Below are 23,480 nucleotides of genomic sequence, written 5' to 3'. Positions count from 1 at the left end.
AGTAAATCATCCAGTTCTTTGAAATATCTTCCCTTTCAATCTGCCTTGAGACTAGATAAACAGAATAGTCCTTTAACTGGTCTCCCTGCCTCTACTCTTTCTAGTTAATCACCAAGTTGTAGTCATACTGTAATGTTTTACTAAATGTGTTCTGAGTGCGTACTGACACCAAGCAGTAAGCCAGATGACTTCGGTTAGAACCTCGACCCCAGTGCTGTCTCTGTGTCTTTGGGTAAAATATCTAACCACTCTTTGCCTCAATTTCTCAAGCTGTAAAAGACGCAATCATTAAATGAGTACATTAATATTAAATAAAATCAGAACAGAACTTGGCATATAAAAAATACTATGTAAGCATTCACCTTGTTTTTTTTTTGTTTGTTTTTGTTTTTGTTTTTTTGTTTTTATCATGGCCCTGATAAAGAATTACAAATGGAGTCTTTATATTTGCAGAATAAACAAGTTTTTTAGTCTGACATTTAAGGACTCTTAAAATCTGGATGCAACAGATTTTTCTTTTCCTTTCTTTTCCTAGATTTTAGTTTCTTATTAAAGAGAGAGAAAGAATGGGCAGGGGAAAGGGCAGTGGGAGATGAAGAGGCAGACTTCCTGCTGAGCAGGGAGCTGCTGCTGCTGCTGCTGCTGCTGCTGGACTTGATCCCAGAACCCTGAGATCCTGACTTGAACCGAATGCAGATACTTAACCGATTGAGCCAGCCAAGTGCCCCCAGACAGATTTTTCTGAACCAATTTCCTTTAAAATTTTTCACTCCCCAACATATTTCATTGGGTAAAATGCATTAAGGACGAGACATAAAATTAATAAGTCCTCTGCCTGCCCTTATGAAGTTCAAACTCCAAATAAAAATAGTTGAAGAGATGAAGGTGTATATCAGGTTTTATGATTGCAGATATAAAAACATAAGTTTTGAGGGGAGGGTTGGAATAAAGTATTAATAAGGTAGAATGATCAAAATAGAAGGTGATTCCACGTAGAGAGACTAACATTGAAAGCTGCAAATGCTTTGATTTGTTTAGAGCCAGATTGCATATTGGCAAGTGGTTCACTTGCAAGTGAGGCAAGTGAAAGGAAGGAGATAGGACTTGAAGGTGTTTTTTGATGCCATTTTAAGGAACATGAACTTTACCTTGTAGTCACCAAAAAGTTACCTACCAAAGGTCTAAAAGAAACCCAATACAATCAAATTTACATTTCAAAAAACTGGGGGGGGGGGTCACTATGCTTGTGCAAATGAAAACTATAATGCTGAGATGAGAAAGGTAAAACAGGAGGCTATCAAAGCAGCCAAAGCTAAGAATAAAAAGAAGAGAGACAGATACAACAGAATTTTGAAAGGTGGCATAACTGGTCTTCTTGTGTAATAAAGATAGAGAAAACATGGAAAAGAATAGACAAGTTTCGTGTACTCTTCCCCCTCTTTTTACATTATTATTTGTCTTTCATTAATTTTTAAATTTATTTTTTTAGGACTTTTATTCATGTGGGATCAGGGATATGATAATAAAGATGGTTTGCATTCTGACAGTAGAGCACCTGTAGATATTCAGATGGAAATGTCCCAGAGACATTTAGATAGATAGAGATCTGGTGGTAGATTTAGAATAGAAGTGTTAATTTTGGACTTAATACAGAGAAAGCTCAGAGGAGGTAAGAATAATAGTTGTAGGGGAGTACATCAGAATTACCTCCTGAAATAAAAAATTAAAGACATTAATAATATAAGAAAAGGAGAAGTGAATCACAGGACTAATGGAAAGATCTTCATAAGGCATTATTATTATTATTATTATTATTATTAAGAGGGGAGGATCAGTTAGCATTTTAATGTGCTAAGGGAAGGCAAGAAGGCCAGTATAGACTAGGCAGTTGTTGAATTTGGAAAATAGGAGATAATCTCTTTGTTACCTTCATGGAAGTCAATTCAGTGGAATGGTAAAGAAAAGCCAGATAACCTTTGAGTTGGTACAGAAAATGGATAGCGAAGAAGTAAATAGAGTGAATAAGTCTATTTTTAGAAAAGACTGATGGTAAAGGAAATAGTGAAGTACAGACAGATGGCAGGAGAAGGTGATGCAGATTTGTGGAAGAGGACAGAATGTACACAGACCGTTCTGGAGCTAGAAGAGGGCTCAGAAGTTACTCGGCCACCTTAGACTGTAAGACGTTAGCCAAACACTTGAGTAGCTTACTATCTAAGGCTGACACTAGTTTAGGAAGAGCCAAATACTCGTGCAGATTTTAAATCAGCTGTTATTTCATATTACCTATAGAAGATAAAAGAATGATAAAATATAGTAAGATACTGGGAATAAGTAGAGAAAAATGGATAAGTATTTGGAAGAAAGGAGGAAAACAAACTAGAAGTAGACCCCCCAAAAGGACATGTTTTATCAGTTATTTGCAAGCAGGAAAGGAGAATATAATAAAGATATTAAACTAGGTTAAAGATAAAAATATCAAGCTAGAATGTGAAGGAACTGAACAAAAGATACAGAAAGTAGATTTTAAGACAAAAGTCATAAAAGGGACCATGGGAAGTTAATAAGTTAGTGTGGATTTTCTTGAAAAAATGAAAAAAAAAATTTCAAAGGTAGTAAATAAATTGGTCAGTGAGTTTGGTTTTATGAAATATAGCACCTACTACCTGGTAGGTATATATTAAATTCCTATGTTTCTGGAGAAGCCATAAGTCTTCCAAAAATATAGATCGGTTTTATTCTGATTAATATCATCAATTCCAGCTGCTGAATAACAATGAAAATAACTCAAAACATTATTTCCCCTTTCTTAGGCTAAACTCTTGATTTCTGTGTTATAGCTATCTTAGCCATATACTTGGGCAAGAACTACTCTATTTGTGAATCAAGTTTCTGTTAAAACTTTTCTTTTGTGATAATAGTATAAAAATCATCATAATTGCATACCTTAAAAACAACAACAACAACAACAGAAACTTTGGCCTTGAAGTTCTTCCCATATAATATAGGACATTTGAAACTAAAAGCACTTATGGGAACTCAAACATACACCTTATTTCTAGAAATGAATAGATTTAAGTAAGTGGACTAGCTCCTTTAGGATAAACAATTGGGTAGGTTTTTAGATAAGAATTTACTTATTACAGTTGTATGTTTTGGATTTGATTTTTCTTTCATGTTAAGTGTGGTTACATGGTATCTTTATAAGTCACATTTCACATGCTAGGGGAAAGACTTCTCTGGGTCCATATCCCATAAGCCAGTCTGTCTTATAATTCAGATGTGTATTTATCCAACAAATGGAACCTTACAGTACTTAAAAGATGATGAAGTTTGAGAAGGAGGATGGAGGGGCTTAGGAACAATGGAAAAGGAGCTCTTGCTCCGCATCTTTCCTTCTAGATACTTCTGTTTCTATCATCGGGGCAACATATGTGTGCAGTATTTTGTTGTATATATGCATGCACACATGTGGGCACACACGTGCACACACACACACACACACACCACCTATTATTTTTTTAAATGTAAATTAAGACATGAAGATTTTAAATTAGTACAATAAAAAGTCAATGTATAGAGTTTGATAGGCTATGGAGAAAGGCGATGGTGGAATCATCTGTAAATTTTTTGAAGTACTGCTACACTTTTATTTCTTTAGTTTAGCTGTTCATAGTAACTAATAGTATCATTATTCTTATCCCACAGGGAAGAATGGAAATGGATGTTCCAAGGAATCAGTTTTGGTTTCTTCTCCTTTTGAAGGGAAGCAAAACCCTAAATTCTTGTAAATCTTTTATTAGTGCCCCCGAGTGTTACATACCAGGCTATCTGGCGGGGTGGAGGTGGGTAACCTGAGGAGTTGTTCAGAAAGTTTGTCACTCTGATATCTTCTCGTGTGTGAGAGGCTGGGTGAATCAGTGGGGGAGAATACATGAAATCCCTCCTTCTCTTCCTATTGAGGTGGGTCTAATAATTACTCTCCTTGGGTAGTATATGAGTTTGCCTTGGTCACCTGGACACCTTTAGGTGACTAAAAAGCTAAGTAGTTCTAAGACTACCTGATGGGAAGGAAACTGATGTTAGGGTTTTTTTTTTTTTTTCTTTCTTTCTTTCTTTCTTTTTTTCTTTCCTTCTTTCTTTCACATGTTCATAGCAACACTTTGAAGATTCCATAAACAATAAGCTAAGGGAAAAGGATAAACATTCTTATAGATGAAATCATCATTCCTCTGGGTTTGCATACCCTTAGAGCCTAAGCAGTAAATTAAAGAAAAGATGTGGTTTGAAAGTAAACAGAAGAGAGCAAGAAGACAGCAAATTTAATGTTTTCTTTCTTTCTCCCGCACCCCCAACCTTTTTTTTTTCTTTTTTTTCCCATGTCAGCTGCCCTGTGCTGCAGGCTGGGCACGGAAGTTGGAAGAGAAAACATAGACTTAAGATATTCATAAGAAATGTTCTGAAAACCACAGAAAGACCAATCAATGTTATATCCTTCTTATCTCATTAGAACTGACATGGGATAAAAAAAAGTGGATGAAATAGTAAAATTAAGAAAGTATGTGAGTGGAAGAATGGTTTTACTTTTTTTCTTAGTGCTACTTTGATCTACAATCCCTGTCAGATCTTCCTTTGTAATATCTCATTGCTATTCCTGGGGTGGCTGCGGTATGTTTTCACTCACATTTTGTAGGCTTACTTTACTTTTGGACTATCTGGAGGGAAAAGTCTAGTATTTCTCACTTGGCTTATCTTTATTTGGACTACATTATTTTCTTTTCTCTCTTTTAGGACTTTTAGCCTGAGGAAAAATTGTCAGAAAGCTTTCATATTCACTTGACAAATTAGAGATTCCAACATATTTCTCCCTCAAAAATCACCCTAAGGGTGAAACAAATTTCAATACTTGATTGACCAAAGAAAGTAGGAGGAAATAAGTTGAAGGAACACAGAAGAAGAGGTTTTGGCAAAATAGGTATTTGCTTAACTATTTAATAACGTTCCTGCATCCCTTGGGTCTCTGCCATCCCCTCTGCTTTCTTGCTTAGAGTTGCTGGAGATGTTAGTCCCCACAACCATCTTGCCCCTGCCATATGCAAAATTCTGCAACCACTTAGTATGTCCAATCCCAGTACGTCTTAGCACACTACTTAATCCTCTGGTGGGTCTCAAATTCTATACCAAGTCAGGTACCCTGTGAAGAGAGGATTTGAACTAAAAGGATCGTCTTCCTATTTGCACATTGCCTACTCTAATAGGCCTGCCTGTCCTCCTCACCAAGATTCATTGCCCAATTTTTCATTGGAACATGGGAGAAAACACATCCTGCAAATATTCTGCTCTCTACCCCTGCTTCTAACCCCTACCTCATCATTTCCTCCATGTCTTTCTTTTAAATATTATCTCCTAGCCATTCATTTCAACTTCAGAGTTCCCATTTCTTTTCATCTAGTCAGAGTTCTTCTCCTTTCTTTCTTCTTCTCAGACTTCCATCTAAAACCGGGTTCCACTTGCTCCACATCTCTGCTCTTCTCACAAGGTATTCTTTATGTTGACTTTCACCTGAGAGCCCCAGTACAGTTTTTGAAATTCCATTACTGCAGTACTGCTGGATCTTCAGCCCTCATAGCTATGTAAGATGCTATCCTCATGTCAGTGATGTCATTATTTGCCTCTTCATCCTATCTGCCACCAATCTCCCCTCAGATGGACTCCCTACAATGTACACAGAAGCTGCTCTGTGGACGTTTGGGGAGAGATGGAGATGATGTGGTGAACTGTGATTGTTCCAGTTGGAATTCTTCTGGAACCCTTAACCTCTGTGCGTGTAAGATGGAAACTCTAGGGTGTTATGACATTACCACATCTAGAGGACATTACCACTATCTAGGATGTTGTTTCATAGAGAAATGAATCCTGTCTTCTAAATAAAGGGATTATAAGGAATCATGTGGAAACACAACTTCTTAATAAGAGACTGCTGACAGACAGCAAAGTAAGAAACAAAACATAAATGCTTGTCATGATTACTTTCTATATTATGTATTCCATTTACTATTTCTATTGAAAAAATATTGAATGTAAAATGTAATAGAAAGGTATATGGAAGAGATTTTGCATTTTAGACATAAAAGAAGAATATTTCTTTTTCCTGTTTGGAACAGTATATTTATCTCTACTCATAATAGCATTATCTGTTTCATATAATAAGATGTTATTTTTAATGAAGAAAACACTAAAGCGATTATAATTGCAAATTGTAAATAAAACATTTATTCTAATCATCATTTAAGCACAAATAAGGATACAATTGCAAGATACAATTAAATATAATAAGAACAGTGCATTATGAAATACAAATGACATCTACACCCTTGAGTAAAATTTGCATATCTTAAGGTAGCATTTTAACTATTTACAATTGATATAATTTCTATTTATAAATAAATGGGCTCTTTAAAATATCAACACTAGTAAAAGTAGCATAGTCAAAGAGCCCTTCAGGTTGTACATTTACATAATCAACCTGTGAAAATTTGAATTTGGAATAAAAATCTCACCTAAGTTAATCTAATGTACATAGCATGACATGCACCTGTTCACAACATATTGCTGGAAACCATTATATGGTAATGAATGTGTGAGCAAAGTAGAAATGAATATATGATTAAGCATAAGCTATTCTGTATAAGGTATATATAATGACAGTAGCATATTGAAACTGATTTTCATCTAAGCATAGCAGGGAATTGGAAAGTCAGACTTTCTAACAATAGAGACAAGTCATAGCACATTTATGTTTCTTGGCATGAGGTAGTCATCTTTCCTATACCAAATGTAAGTGATATAGCCGTGTAAAGGAGTATAACATAGCATGGAAGACTTCCTAGTATGGTTGAGCTATTTCCTCTGAGTAATAAAGCAAATGTTCAGCAGTTTCTCCATCTCAGTTTCTGTTTCTGACAGAGGGAATGTTTCACTTACTTGTAACGAGTTTGGGATTTCCCCATACTTCTTCCATCAGACATATGCTTAGTGCTATAACCTTATATTTTGGAACTTGGAAGGAGAAAGAATTTTCAGCAACACTTGATGTTTTAGTACATTGGCTTAGCACTACACTGATACTATGATGGGAACCATGCACAATTCCTGCTTTCATGGAGCTTACAACTTAGTGGGGGAGTGGATATATACACAAGCAATTTCAGTAAAGTATTGTAAGTACCTCAACAGGGGAAGACATATGAGGCATCTGACCCACGCCTGGGGGTGTGGGTGGAAGCCATGGGTCAAGTTTGACTTCCCAGAATTAAAAAGACAAAACCAAACAAAATTACATGAATTCGTTAAAATATAGATCTTCCTCAACTTACAGTGCACGTATGTTCTGGTAAACCCATCCTATGTTGAAAATACTCAAAGTCGAAAATGCATTTACTACACCTAACCTACCAAATGTCATAGGTAGACTAGCTTATCTTAAATGTGCTCAGAACACTACCTTAAGCTATAGTTGGGCAAAATTATCTAACACAAAGCCCATTTTATAATACAGTATCATGTATATCATGTAATTTAGTGACTACTGTACTGAAAGTGAGAAACAGAATGGCATCTGGGTACAGAACGGTTGTAAGGGTGTTGATTGTTTACTCTCATGATCACAGTGGCTGACTGGGGGCCGTGGCTCACTGTTGCCGACCAGCATCAAAAGGGAGTATCTTGCTGCATATCTCTAGCTCAGGGAAAGATCAAAATTCAAAATCTGAAGCACAGGTTTCACTGAAACATATGGCTTTCCCACTACCTCAAAGTTGGAAAACTGTGTCAAATCACAGTGTGTCAGGGACCGTTGGTACTGAAGATGTTAGAACGAGGAGTCACTTTGGTCTCATCTATCCATTTATTTATTTACCTGTTTTTCCAGTTTCCACCTGTGCTGCTGTTGAATTCCGTTGTGCCGACGGGACATGCATTCCAAGATCAGCACGATGCAACCAGAACATAGATTGTACAGATGCTTCAGATGAAAAGAACTGCAGTAAGATAATCCACTGCCTTTTGTTTGTTCATCCCTGGGTACCTTTGGCATTCCATCGAATACTGCCCGGTGTTCCACTGAACCTTGTCCAGAATTGATATGTAATTAACCCCTGTTGTGTAGGATAATTGCATTCTTACTTCTTCAAATGAGGTTAACTTTGCTTGTTTCTATGACCTGCATATAAGGCTTGTAATCTTTGCAGATGAGATATTTTTCATTTCTCTGTTTACCTCTTTGTAGATAATACAGACTGTACACATTTCTATAAACTTGGAGTGAAAACCACAGGGTTTATAAGATGTAATTCGACCTCACTGTGTGTCCTGCCAAGCTGGATATGTGACGGGTCTAATGACTGTGGGGACTACTCAGATGAATTAAAATGCCCAGGTAATCTTAGAAAGAAAGAAAAAAAAAATAACAACAACAACAAAAAACTTTGCCTTGAGATTTAGAGGTTCATTGTATAAAATAAATTTATTAAGTTTTAGTCTTGATATACAGTGATGAGGATTAAAATTTAAATAATGTAGACTAAATTACAAGTAATCATCCCATTCCAAACTTGTCCCTTGATCTTTTTAATGAGTTGTGAAATGATACTCAAGAAATCTGTTCTGTATTTGGATCTATTTCCTTTTAGTGTTCAGTTCATGAGTAATCCTCTTAGAGTTGGTGATTAAGTCTTAAAATGCGTGATTTCTAAAGTTGCCATGAAAGTGTCACACACTGAGAAAAAACTATCCGTGGACTAAAGGAGAAAGACAATGCTTCTCACCACTGGCTTTACTCAATGCCATACAGCTTTTATTGTCATGTTGGGCTTTTTGGTAAAGTTTTGCAATCTTTCAACATAGTAGTATGGATAATGACAATTGTCACTGAGTCAGGATGGGAAAGGTATATTTATATCTGACTTTTAACCATCTTTATATACTTAAGCTCTGAAAGTGTCGTCTGTATTCTTAGCAGAAGGAATTCCATTAAAGAGTCATGATCCTGTTCCTTTCTAACTATTTCAGAAAAAAAAATTAATACAGGAAGTAAAGGTGTTAAATTACTCTAACTGGAAATAGGTATGATTTATAGGAAATTATTAAATGTGTCCTCATACTGTAACTCTCTCTCCTTAGCCTGCTGCTACACTCAATTTTTCCATGTTTAGTTGACATATAAATAATATTTTGAAATATTTTAAGAAATTATACAGCAATGCACATATACACAATCAACTCTGAAGAACCAATATTCTTAATTCATAATCTATCACTTAATTGGGCAATAGCAGATTCCTTTTTTTGTTTGTTTGTTTGTTTGTTTTTTTGCTCGACAATGTGTAACATTCTATGATCCCATTTTTGTTCCTTCTGGGTTTGAAAGGCTAGCTGCATCCTAGGAGGAACTGGTGAACTTTTCTGCTTCTGTAGAGAGCTTACATATGCACTGGTCACTGTGCATATCACCACAACTCTTCCACGTTTTATTTTTGTCACATAAAACATTTTAAAAGAAATATAGTAACATTGATTTAGACTCAAAAAGCCTGGGTGTCTAGATTCTTAATCCATTGTTCTTTCTACAATAGTTATGTACCTCATTATAGCTGTAGTCAATTCTTAAAATTAATATGAAAGCAACATATAACAGATACCCATTAAACTTACATATATATACAACATATTACATACATATGTAAAACTTTGTGATATTTATATATTTCTAATATTAATAAATTATTTTAAAAGTTAACTTTTAACATTAATAAAGAATTATGATTATAATGGGGAAGGAAGATGGGGGAGCTTATGTAGACTGATGACATAGATTGACAGCCAGATAGGAAGCCAGTAATAGGTCAGTCTAAGTACTTTAGCTTGTATCTAGGCTAGTCCTAAGAAAAATAAGACACAAATCACACTCAGGACTTTTTGGTTTAGTGGTGAATTCTGTCAAAAATTTTATTTTCATCTTCAATCTACAAAGTTGACATTTGAAAAAATAAAATGGGATTGTTATTTTAATAGGGTTATAAGGGATTTTATAGTGTGATTATTATAGTGTGCATGGATTATTACAGTGGACATATGCTGTAAGATTTGCTTCCAAATTGGCTATGGTTTACAAAACTGGGAACCTGAAGGTGCAAGGGGACTGATGACATTCAGTAGAGAAAAATCTAATATTTTTTATGCAGTCTTAGAAGTTATAATAATGACAATTCTCCCCAATCTAAAAATATATAATTTACAAAATAATTTTATATTCAAATACTTATTACTCTCATGCTATTTCTGTGAGGTACAACAGTCTTAGAGATTCTATTGTAAGTTGTCTCTTTTTTTTGAAGTTGAGAGTGCTTCTATAAACCTTGTCAAAACGTATTCAGAATATAGGACAGTAAGAACACCATGCCCACATGTTCTTAGTAAAAATCCACTAATGTTTTTACAATGTTATTGATTTTTATGAATATGAATGTGGAATTTTTATGAATATGAATATGGAAATACAGATATTTTCTACCAAAAATGTTTATTTGGCCCTGGCCTAATTCACTTTATAATTGTCTTAGTTATTTTATTTTAATTCTATTAATAGGATACCACATTATTTGGATTTTAACAAGTTTTTCTATTCGTGCTTTTTTCAGATCCAGGATATAATCTTGGATTGGATTTGATTATCATATCTTCCTAGTCTCCTCTGTTCTGTGCCACGTTGTTGTTGTTTGGTTGGTTGGTTGGTGGGTTTTTTTTGTTTTTGTTTTTAGCTTTTCCTTGGTTTTCATGACTTTGACATTCTTGAAGAGAATGTCAGCTCTCCTTTTTATTTAAGTTTTCTCATTCTTTATTTCTTTCAGTTCACGGAGAATTACTGTTTTATTGTCTACACTGTAGTGTGGAAGTCTAAGATTAATTTAAATTACTTGACATTACATTCTGTATTTTATCACAGTTCAAAACAAACACAAATGTGAAGAAAATTATTTTGGTTGTCCTAGTGGAAGATGCATTTTGAATACCTGGATATGTGATGGTCAGAAAGATTGTGAGGATGGACTTGATGAATTCCATTGTGGTGAGACTGCATTTTGTTCTGTGTACCATATTATTATTTATATGCTGATGTTCTCTTACATAGGGATTTTATACAAAATATTGCTAATTGATTTTAACAATTTTCATTTTTATTAAGTAGCACAAAATGGTACAAATTAAAATAGAACAGAAGAACTTGTAATCGAGAGTAACACTCTCCTGTCTCTGCCTTTTCTCTAAACCTTTTCTGCTTTTGTTACTGGTTATCTTTGTCAGTCTAAATGATATACCTTCATTTTCTTTCTGATTAATGAAATCCTAATATGTTTACTTTCTGCAATGAAAAATAAGGATTTAGCTACACTACTCATTATATTCTCCCTACCTGTTATTGACTATTATTATTCTAAATGTTTCTATTAATTACATGTATAGCTTTAAATAGCACTTAAACTTGTATTTCCTCAAACTTTCATCTTCTACCACTACCTCCTAATTTCTGTATATGTACATTTCATCTTACTTGGCAAGTCAAGACAGCATTTTTAATAATTTATTTTATAGAATTTATGGATTTTATGATTTCTAGGCCAAAGAAATTTCCTACAGGAAAACAAAGCCTATATTCACTATTTTCATTTAACACAAATAACATACACTATGGTGAATAGACAAAGTAGAAAAAAGATTAAAAATGGATCTTCTATGAAATGTCAAACTCCTCTAAAAGTAAATGTCATCATGAAATATGAAGGTGCATTTTATTTGATTAAGATGCTATATATCTTTACATTAGAGCCAGATTGTGAACAGGATTAACAGTGAATTTTACAAATAGTTTATGCACATTCTTAGTTTCTGGACAGGAAGCCATTATATGTTTGTATTTTTGTTAGTTTCATTTTTTCCAGTTTTCAGTTTTTCCACATTTCTCTCTTTATCACAGGTCATCTAGGTGAATATTTTAAATAAAGATGTAAGATTTTAACATAGTTTTTATGATTGAAAGTGAAGTGTTTATTTTTTTATAATTTACATTTTGGAACACTTGAATTTGGAAGGATTTTATTTTGGATGTTGCCTGGTGATAGATATACTGAGTGGAGGGACAGGCAGGAGGTGGAGGAGAACAATCACAAACTTGACTTTGGAATTAAAGAGAATACACTATGATAAGTGTATAATGTGGTAATAAAATACAAACCACCGTGCCAATGAATTTAGATGTTGTTCATCAGACTTATGTGGTGTCCCCAAGAGAAGTAAAAACTTCTTAAGTGTTTAGTCTGTATGGTTGTGAAGCTGGTGGCTTGTCATCAAGCTAAAATCCCTTTAATCACCTCATCGCTAAAAACAAATAGATATGCTAGTGAATATATCATATTATAATCTTACCTAGGATGCATTTTTTTCTCTAGTTGTTCAAAAGTAAATTAAGATTTAGAAAAGATGACCAGACCACACTTGGAACATTTGTTTTTCATCTGTGCACCAGATATTGTATTTTTTTGTTTGTTTGTTTGTTTTGTTTTTAAACGACACCCTTGAAAACACTAAGGGGAGAGTGGCTAGTATAATGAGTAACTCAAAGTCAAGTCCTGTGAGAATTCTGTGGGAAGAAAAATGTTACATAACCTGGACCCTGCGAGGGAATACACAGGCTGTTGTCAAAATTTTATAGAGCTGTCATAGAGAAGAGGAATTCGGGTTGTTTTCTTATAGAATAATTTATTTTAGCAAAGTCTAAGGAAGGACTTTCTCACTGTCAGACCTATCCTAAGATGGTCTCAAATGATTTTTTTTTTCTTTTGCTCCTAAAGCAAACACTTTTGTCTTCTAGATTCTTCTTGTTCTTGGAACCAATTTGCTTGTTCTGCACAAAAATGCATATCTAAACATTGGATCTGTGATGGAGAGGATGATTGTGGGGATGGATTAGATGAAAGTGATAGTATTTGTGGTGAGTTGGTTCTTCGATGTTCGCATTCAATTTTTAGGCATATGATATACATACCTATTATCATTTTAGAACATTCATAAAACTGTTAAATTTAACATTAAATTTATATATACATTTCTGTGTAGCTGGTTTCATATTTTAATGGAAACCTATTATTCTATTTTTATATACACAGCCTTTCAGTTTTTAAGATAATTTCCTGAATATTCACTCAATGAATATATTTTTAAATTTCATTTTTTTAGTCTTCATGTACTTCTTTGGACTAGATCTCAATGACTGGGATTACTTGCATCAAATAATCAAACATTTTTTCTTGGTCTTTGACATGCATTCCTAAATTACCCTCCAAAATATACTGATTTACATTGCCACAAACAAAATGCTATTTGTGTTTGTATAAATGTATTATAGTGATTATTATTATTAAATTATTTTAAATGGGAAGTAAAAAGGGGCTATTGTATATAATTTTAAAATGTACTTCAAAAAACAGCTTTATAGGTTTAGAGGTTAAGTGTCCTACTATATATCAACTACAAAGCCAATGTAATTGCTTTTAAATAATCACAAACATTTAACAAATAGATTAAATGGAGTTATTAGGTTAATTTTTAGGGGATAAAAGAAGGAATTGATAACCTTTATAAGTTTATTACAAATAGCCAGGCATTTTAGTAATGTATTTATATTCTTCTTGGTCTATCTTTCTGATCTATTTCTACATGTGTATTTGTATTTATAGGCATAAAACCTTTACTCATTATATCAGCACCGTTTCATAACTGTTATTATTCTATTTTCTCTCTAAATAAGGTGCATGTATAGAGTTAAGTGTACTTGACACCACTTTTAAAATGTTGGTAGTGGTGGCCTGTTTTAGGTCAGTACCACAGAGACAGGTAGGTAGAATTTTATACTACTCAAGGTAAACTGAAGTTCTCTGTAAATAGTATAAAATTAGAGCTGTCTTCTGAAAGCAGGTAATTTATTTTCTTGTATTTAAGCCACCCAAATCTACTTATTATTTACACAGCTGAAACAATTTATTTATACAACAAATAAATATAGAAAGATCACTATCAAAAAACTCTGAAAAGAAAAAGAACTCAGTAATCAACTAGATGTCTGGCCAGTAACTTTTAACTACTTTGTTTCTTTCTGAAGAGAAAGATTTAATATTCTTTCTTTAATTTTAACAAAAGAATTACCTACTTACATGTAGTAGGTTGAGCATGTTGCCAGTCTTTAAAATCATCTAGTGTTTTGACCTTCTGTTTAACCTGACACTAAATGGCTCAATTGATATCCCTTTCCTTTCTGAGTGGACACAATATAGTAGAAGATATAAAGACTCTGAAACCAGAGTTGAATTCTCCCACATTTATATTTGCCTTACCTATTGGGATGGTATTAAAAGATCTCCCTTATGTAACTATTGTGATCATCTAACATGACCATTGTATACAATATAAATGAATTTATTTCTATTCTCTTTTGTTCCATTTCTCCCGCTCTCTCCTTTATTTTTCAGAGTTATTGCTGCATCTATATCTATCAGTGTCCTGATAATTTTTTAAAAGAATTAAAATGGTAATGGACATGTTTACCTGTTGTCAAAAACAGCCAGTCCATTTAATTTAATTACAGGCTGCATTTTATATGCTAACTACCAAGCTGGTGACACATAAAAAAAGGCTGCTTTACACCAAATATCATTCAATGAACTGAACCTAATATACTAGGATTGGGAAGGAACTTTATAAATAATTTATCTCAGTGTTTATCATCTTTAGTACACAAAAGATACTTTTCAGAAGTTTGCTAAAAATGAAGATTTCTAAGCTTAACCAACAAATATTCTAATATGGACTGTAAGTACAACCTTTCTTAATAAGCACAATAGTGGTTCTGACTTGGGATCTGAGGGTCCCATTTTGGAAATTATAATCTAGTGCACCCTCATCATTTGACAGACGAAATAAGAGAAACTCATAGAAGTTAATAAATTGCCTGAGGTCACTCAGTGAATCAGTGGTGACAGAGCTAAGACCCAAATTCAGATTTATTAAATCCTTTCTAATGGGATAGTAACTGTTACCAATCAAATGTCATATCTGAGTAGGTGCACAAGATGGATCTGGTAGAAATATTTCAGCTTCTTTTCTTCCTTTCTTGGGATTCATATCGCTGAGGAAGTTAATGTTTCCAGATGGCAGGGGTAACCATGGAATGAAGCCATGAGTTTTTTCTTTGGCCCATTTTCTTTCTGATTGACTGTGATGTTTTGGCATGCTCTTAATACAGAAACTGTTGAATACTATCAAGGGAGCCAGAAAATTAGCTGCAAAGAGCTTTATGCCATTTTATAGCTTGAGGTATCTTAGTAATTATCTAGTCATACCCCTCATTTTACAAATAGTGAAACTCAGACACTTAAGTCTTCTCCAAGGTCATACAGAATTAAATTTCTCAACAGCCAAATTGATATTATATCTATTATGCCTACCCTGAGATTAAATGGGGATGATTAAAAAAAAAAAAAAAAACTAGACAAGGAGGTCTACATGTATCAAAACTTCCTTACTACAGAGAATGCACTTTTTAAAAATATTAAGCTAAGTAACAAAAATATTATGGAAATTAAAGCACTAATTGAGAATATAATAGTGAAAGTGACACTTTATATTCTTGTGGCAAGCTTAAAAAGATAGATCATAATGAGGAATAGTATAAAAGTAAATTCTGTAGGAAGATGATTTTATTATAGAAGATATTAAAGACATAATAGCAGGTAAATTCATTTTTAAATGAAAGTAACACTTATTTAATAGATTTTTTTTATGATTTCTTCCAGTAATAGGTATCATATTAAACCCCATTTTATTAGCACTGATCCTCAATCAAATGAGCAAATCTGAATTACCTGGAGGACTTTTCTACATTCACTTGCCATCTTGTCCTCCAAGCTAAAAGTATTTGTCAAGGACAGTCATGTTTATGATGGAAAAAATCCTCAGGGGGTTTTATTTTAGCACCTTGCTCCCCCCATTTGAAAGCATTACATTGAAAAGCATGATCTGCTCATAACAACTCTATAGCTGAAAAGAAAGGTGATAATCGTTCTATAATTAAAGCATTTTGGTCACTGTTTTAAATGTTTGAAACCTAATATCTCTCATTCTATTCAGTTATATTTTCTTTCTGTAGATATTAGCATTTAAAAAAAATAACTCTAAAAATTAGCATCTATTCTATGGATAGCTTTTGCTCATGGGAAAATGGAGTTAAAGAAAAGTTAGAACATGATTTGAGGGAATCTAACTGATTCACTCAACAAATATTTTATAAAAGTAAATAAAGAATTCAATATGTATAACTGTACTAGATGCTAGGAAAACATCATGAGAAATAATTGTGTTCTATTTCATATGATTGCTCTATACCCATATAAGGAAAAACAAAGAAATCACCTATGATCCTTTGAGCATATAATCAAAGTCAGCAAGCATTTTTTTTCTGTGTACATTTGAAAAAAATCATGCATCTAAAGGGACATTGATTTGACAGAGCAGAGAAAAAGTAGATTTTATTTATTAAGTGTGTAAAAACAAAAGGAACATGCATACATTAATTCTTTTCAACAACACAAGATAGGGAGTAACAGTAATTACATTAGCGGTCGAGAGAAGGTGCTCAGCAATCAGAAGGGTTTTGAACTCCCAGCTGAACATGTGTCATTCAGCACAACTTGTGACATTCTGAAAGCTTTTCCACTTCTCTGAGCCTCAGTTTCCTTTCAGTGAAATGAGACCAATAATAGTTCTACTGGTTGGAATTCTTGCAAGAATTAAATGAGTTAATATATTAGGTGCTTAGCATATATTAAGCAATAAAAACACTTTTATTATTATTATTATTATTATCCTTATGGGTTCAGTCTTTCTTTTAGAAATTTTATCATAGTTTATTCACAATTCTATGGCATTTGTATGCCTTGCTACATTTTGTAGGGAGAAAAGATCTTTATTATTTTCTGCAATGTAGCCTTAAGAAATAAAATACTTGCACTTAGGAAGGCATGATTTGTGAGAGGAACTGTGTAAACATCTATAGGAGAAGGATACTATGTGATGATTTCAAATAGCAAAAGTCTCTTCCTTGTCAGCAACATTCTTCTGTTTACTTTCTTTCTAAGGTAAATAGACATGTTAGATCTTTCCCAGAAGACATGCAGTGATCTTAATAGCATTCTCTCCTTGGCTTTCAGGTGCTACCACCTGTGCGGTCGACATGTTCAGCTGCCAGGGATCCCATGCCTGTGTGCCTCGACACTGGCTTTGTGATGGTGAAAGGGACTGTCCAAATGGAAGTGATGAGCTCTCCACAGCTGGCTGCGGTAGGACACTGTAGGGCTCTGTGTGAAGGAAAGCTGACACAGTTTCCTCAGACTCTTCCTTTCACAGTATTCACCATATCACATTTTCTCTCACTTTCCCAATCCCTGGACTCATAAAATAGTACCCAGACTTAATCAGGTGGGATGTTGTCATCATGGTAGTTCAGCGATCCCTCTAACCAACTGCTGTTCAGTTTTGCAAACATGCAGAGTGAGACCACCCATTTTAAAACCCTTCTGACAAATTCAGATTCATCATTTCAATTCTGAGATTATGTAGCTGCCCGATGTATGTGTGTGACTGTGGTAGATTTGTTAGTTTCTTTTTAGACCCCCACCACTACCCCCACAAAGGCTTTTAGATTGCCTATTGCAGACACTCTATAAATGGCTGATGTGATCCCAAATAACCACTGATCAGAAGGTCAGTAAACACCTATTAGTTCTATGGAGAGGGTATTAACCCTTAGGTCAGGTAAAAATAGTATGGATATAGCTGAATGAAGCTTGGATATCCGGTGGACACCTTTGGAGGTCAGACGATTTATTAAGTTTCTGACTCTTGGTCACCTCAGGAAGTTTTCACCGAATTGCTCAACAGTAAAAATTTAGATAAATTTCCATTGCATGATCAAGAAAATGAAGGAGCTGAATATTTGAATGGAGGTCCCAAGGCCACTTAGGGTATCTGTTGAGGGGAGCAATTTATCAGAAACAGTGTTATGAATTCTTCTCATTAAAGTGAATTCTGCCAGTCATATCTCCAATGACCTCTCTTCAGGTCTTTAAAACAAGTATTTGAAGCCATAATGGAGGTGTATGTGTATGTGGGTATGTATATGGGCCTTGTGGCATAGTTAACATGGAGGAGAAAAAAGAAAACTTTGAGGCAGGCCTATGTGCACAGAACTTATGCTAGAGTAGAATAATTCACTTTGATCTTGAAACTGATATATGTGTCTGTAAAGGTCAATGGGGCTACTGAGGGCTACATAATAAAGGATTATGCATCAATTCAGGGATCCAGATGGTCCCAGTATACTGTTGCTATTGTAGCAAGTTAACACTCTGGGATGCATATTAGCACTATGGGACCACATGGGTGCTATTAAGTAAATTATGCTAAAGTACAACAAATTGTACTCCAGTGACCTGAAAGCGTTAATGCCAAATAAGCCTCTGTTGCTTATGTTTTAAAAAATAATTCATCTGTTATAACTGGCATAATTCACTTTGAGTTATGTAAGCTGTCATACAGTTCAAAGTTAGAGGAATTAGTAGTAACTGCATTTTACTTTGATAATAATGGGCAATTTTTAAAGCTCTTCCTACATGTCTTCCACATCATTTTTGAAAATAATTTTGTTGAAAATAAATTAAACTTGATTAAATCCAAAGAATCATTTCTGTTTTGCTTACTCATGTCTCCATTCTTGTCATTGCTAACTTTAAAGCAGATTTCCTTTTTGGAAAACGGGGAAGTCTGGGGCTAGGGAGCTGATAGACTTGGTTTTTTGTTTGTTTTTTGTTTTTTGTTTTTTTTTTGTTTTTGTTTTTTTTAGGGATCATAAGCTTTTATCCTTTAGATTAAGTAGTGGTAATATGGCCGAGTCACATAGTAAACGTATATTTAAGCAACTGCCAAACTGTGTTCTAGAGTGGCTTGTTTTTGTTTTAAATTTCTTTTTAAAATTTATTTTCAGTGTTCCAGAATCATTGTTTATGCACCACACCCAGTGCTCCATGTAATCCATGCCCTCCATAATACCCAACACCAGCTCCCCCAACCTCCCACCCTTCTGTTCTCCAAAACCCTCAGATTGCTTCTCAGAGTCCACAGTTTGTTATGGTTCATCTCCCCCTCCAATTTCCCCCAACTCCCTTCTCTTCTCCATTTCCCTATGTCCTCCATGTTATTCCTTATGCTCCACAAATAGGTGAAACATGATAATTGACTCTCTCTGCTTGATTTATTTCACTCAGCATAATCTCCTCCAGTCCTATCCATGTTGATACAAAAGTTGGGTATTCATCCTTTCTGATGGGGGCATAATACTCCATAGTGTCTATGGACCGCATCTTCCTTAGCTGAGAAACTTGTAAAAAAATCATTATCCTCATTATCCTGTCAGAACAAAGTATAGAAAAGATACTGGGTCATCACAAAAAAATAATGTGTAAAAAATAGTAGAAGTGTCATGGAAGGATTTCAAGAAAAAGTAGTAATATCTGAGTCATATTGAACAAAGAGAAGAAAGAGAAAGGTGTTCTAGGTAAAGGGAAGTCCATAGTAAGACATGAAAGGAGGAGATTGAAGGCATATAAATTTTTTCAAGTGCCCATTATATGCCAGTTATTTTGGTAGGTGCTTTTATTTACATTATTGAATTCCCCCAGTATCCCAGTGAAATGTTTTTAGGATCTGCCAAAAATAATTGTTACATAGATAGGAATTTAAACAGCGCCTAGGAATTTATTGAGTACCTGAAATGAGCTGATCTGCTTCATATTTCTTATCCCGTTCTTCCAAGAAATTTCTCTGATAGATTTTATTATCCCATTAAATGGATAAAGAAACATGCAACAAGAAGGTAAATATTTTCCTCAGGATACAAATCATAAATAGCAGAGTGACTTTTTACAAAATCTTCCTCTTTCTGGTGGACTATAATGGCATATATCAGATTATTTTTTATTTTACTTAAAAATGAGATGTAATTGATGTATAACATTGAATTAGTTTTAGGTGTACAACATAATGATTTTATATGTAATATTATGCAATGATTACCATAGTAAGTTTAGTTATCATCTATTATATAGCAGATTATTTTTACATTTGAAATATCCCAAATCTTGAGCCTAACAGAGCATTTATCCTTTAAATATAAGACAAGGTTATTGAAAATATTTAAATGATCTCCTCAAACCATTATTGATTCTAAGCATATTAAAGTTTATTCACTCTGCATAAGTTACCAGCTTCTGAACTTTTGCTGAAAGCAATTGTACTTTTTGGTCAAACACTTTCCAACTTGGCTAGGATCCTTGCTACAGCACTACTGTCATGGATCAGGATTTCAAAAGAATGGATATTCCATTTTGTGCATAGGTATTTCGAATTTTATGTGATACTTAAAGCTTGGGCTTATCACACCATAGATCTTAATTTAACCCAAAAGCTTTATTTTCATTTTAGAAGTAATAACTTTCTTTGCTTTTTAGAAGTTTTCTTTTCACTTCCATCATGACCATTATTAGCACTTGGTAGTCTTTTCAGTTTCAGTTTTCACAAAGAAGCAAGGTGGGGTTTTTTTTTGTTTTTTGTTTTTTTTTAAATCACCTTACTGATATTACTACAGACATGAAGAGAGGAAAAAACCCAGCCACATTATTACAGTTGAGTGATTTTTTTAAATCATGTATGATCCTTTGAATTCATCCTTCAGCAAACTGACAAATTGCTAAGTGGCCTGAAATTTCAGGGTCACTGTGGAATTGTTGAATGTATTACTACTGAAACTTTGAATTACATTCATATATTTCATATATAAATATATTTATGTTAACATATATTATGAATTTATATACATGGTCATATATATTTTGAATGGAATATTGGGCAAACTTTTCTTTCTCTAAATAACTATGAATTATTGAGAATAACAGCATACATCCCCTAAACTTTTCAGGTGGGGGAAGATAAAATAGGTACTCATCTAACTTTATTCTTTGTGATATCTTTCTTAGCCCCCAATAATACATGTGATGAAAATGCTTTCATGTGTCATAATAAAGTGTGCATCCCCAAGCAATTTGTCTGTGACCATGATGATGACTGTGGAGATGGCTCTGATGAGTCACTGCAGTGTGGTAAGTATATAGGGAATTTTCATGGAAGAGATTCTCAGGCTGAGTGGTATTTTAAGATAACTCAAGAAATATAGAAATAGGGACGCCTGGGTGGCTTAGCCCTAGTTAAATATCAGGCTCTCTGCTCAGGGAGAGTCTGCTTTTCACTCTTACTCTCCTTCTGTTCTCTCTCTCTCTCACACTCTCAACTAACTAACTAACTAAATAAATAAATAAATAAATAAAATCTTAAAAAAAAAATAGAAATAAATGATGAATACAACTCATAATGTCATTAAGGGCATGTTAACGTAGTTATTCATAGAAGTACCACAATAACCTCTTTACATTCTAGCATAGTACACATTGATTTGGAGAGCATGCCTACAGTGGTGTGTTCTTATTAAGAACCACATGGGGAAATGATTAGAGAAATGTCTTTAGTTGAAACTACTTTAAACTTTAAAGACAATATATGGCTAGCTAGTTCACTCTTTTAGCCAAATCAAATATTTGAGTGAGGAAAAAAGTAAGAGAATTCACAATTATCAGAGAAACTGCATACTTAACATTTTTCTTTTACCTAAACGGTTTACATGTACACTTATTTGTTAAAATTAAGTTTTATTATGATGAAATGTATCTTCTCATTGCATTTATATTTATCTGACCATCACTGATGTAATGTATATGCAAATACATATGTAACTTTTGTAGTGAAATCATTAAATATTCCTAGTTGAAATTGAAGTCTTACATGAACCTAGTATTTTTTGTTAAAAAACCTCAAAATCCTTAAATGCATACATGAGTAAATATAAAATGAAAAGCCATAAAATCCATATATAATCATAAAAGGCAGTCGATTTAGTGCCCTCTGTTGTCCTCCTTGTGTTGTGTCTACAGCCTTGGTCTTTGGTAGTAATCTCTTTGAAATCAGTGGATACCAGTTTTTATGCTCATCTCACCATAAAGTCATGGATTCAGTGTGATATTTTACAAGGTACATCATAACTCAAGATGTAAATCTGAAGTAGAGTTATGTCTGATTGAATATCTTCCCTCTGCTAGACACTTATTCAGTTGATTTGGAGATGAATGAGATAGAGATCCCACTAGAAGAATTTGCAGACAAACAGGAAAATCAAATAGAATAATAGCACACATTGTCAGATGGGACTAAGAATCACAATAGATGGGATCAGAGCTGAGAGAATAGTTTTTGAAGCACTAAAGAACAGAAGTAGGGAATGTTAAAGAAAGTCATATTTAGATGGTAAATAAAATAACACAATGGTTAAAAGCACAGACCCTGGAGGCAGATGGCCTGGGTTTAGATCCTGGCTCCACCGCTTACTATCTGTGTGACCTTTGAAGTTATTTCACCTTTCTGTCCCTAAATTCCTCATCTGTAAAAAATATATATAGTAACATTTTAACTCTTAGAGCTGTTAAGAGAATTAAATGAATTAATATTTGTGAAATGCTTAGAATTGTTCTGGACACATAGAAAGTTCTATGTATGTTGACAAATGCCTACAAATTCACATGGGTGAAGAATAGCAATTTGTCTTTTGTGAGGTAAATTGAAGTTAGAAAGTTGAAACTGGATTCTGAAAAGTCTGAAATACAGTGTAAAGAATTTGTAGTTTATTCTTTTAGCTCTCAGTTGCCAACACATTTTGAAACTGAGAATGCCACCATCAAGATATGTTTCAGACCCATCTTTTTCAGCAGAATGGATGAAATATTGCCATGGGAGAGGGGAGCCATTAGGTGAAAAGAAGCTAGATAAAAGATTATTGCAATAGTTATGATGATTAATGAGGTGATGGGAAGCCAGGGCAGAAATGTTGGAATGGAAAGAACAAGGATGGGTCAGAATCCATTTGCAGTCAGATGTGGAGGATAAAGGAAAATTTCCAGGTTGGATCACTTGGTGGATGGTGTTACCATCATTAATGAGATTTGGAACATGGGAGGTTAAGGGCCACGTTTTGCTGGTGTCGGAGAAGAGAAATTTTAAAAAGAATTAATTTGGGATGTTTTGAATGAGTGTTAATCAGACAATCAACATGAAGCTCTACAGTGAATGTTTGAAAATTTAGTTCTAGAGACCAGAAGTATGATCAGGACAAATAAGATTAATTTGGTGACCATAGGCATAAAGGTGATATTCAAAAA

General features: G+C 33.9%; 1 protein-coding gene across 1 annotated transcript in view; it reads left to right on the top strand.

Moving 5' to 3' along the window:
- The window catches only part of LRP1B (LDL receptor related protein 1B), a 2,000,743-nt gene that overhangs the window by 1,699,873 nt on the left and 277,390 nt on the right, over window positions 1–23,480 (top strand). Inside the window, exons 48-53 of the mRNA XM_059166755.1 lie at window positions 7,931–8,044; window positions 8,288–8,437; window positions 11,003–11,125; window positions 12,926–13,045; window positions 17,316–17,444; window positions 21,195–21,317. Of these exons, the coding sequence (XP_059022738.1) occupies window positions 7,931–8,044; window positions 8,288–8,437; window positions 11,003–11,125; window positions 12,926–13,045; window positions 17,316–17,444; window positions 21,195–21,317 (759 nt within the window). The remainder of the gene's footprint in view (window positions 1–7,930; window positions 8,045–8,287; window positions 8,438–11,002; window positions 11,126–12,925; window positions 13,046–17,315; window positions 17,445–21,194; window positions 21,318–23,480) is intronic.

Source organism: Mustela lutreola, chromosome 3, assembly GCF_030435805.1.
Source record: "Mustela lutreola isolate mMusLut2 chromosome 3, mMusLut2.pri, whole genome shotgun sequence".
Taxonomy (NCBI): domain Eukaryota; kingdom Metazoa; phylum Chordata; class Mammalia; order Carnivora; family Mustelidae; genus Mustela; species Mustela lutreola.
This window is presented reverse-complemented; position numbering and strand designations above follow the sequence as displayed.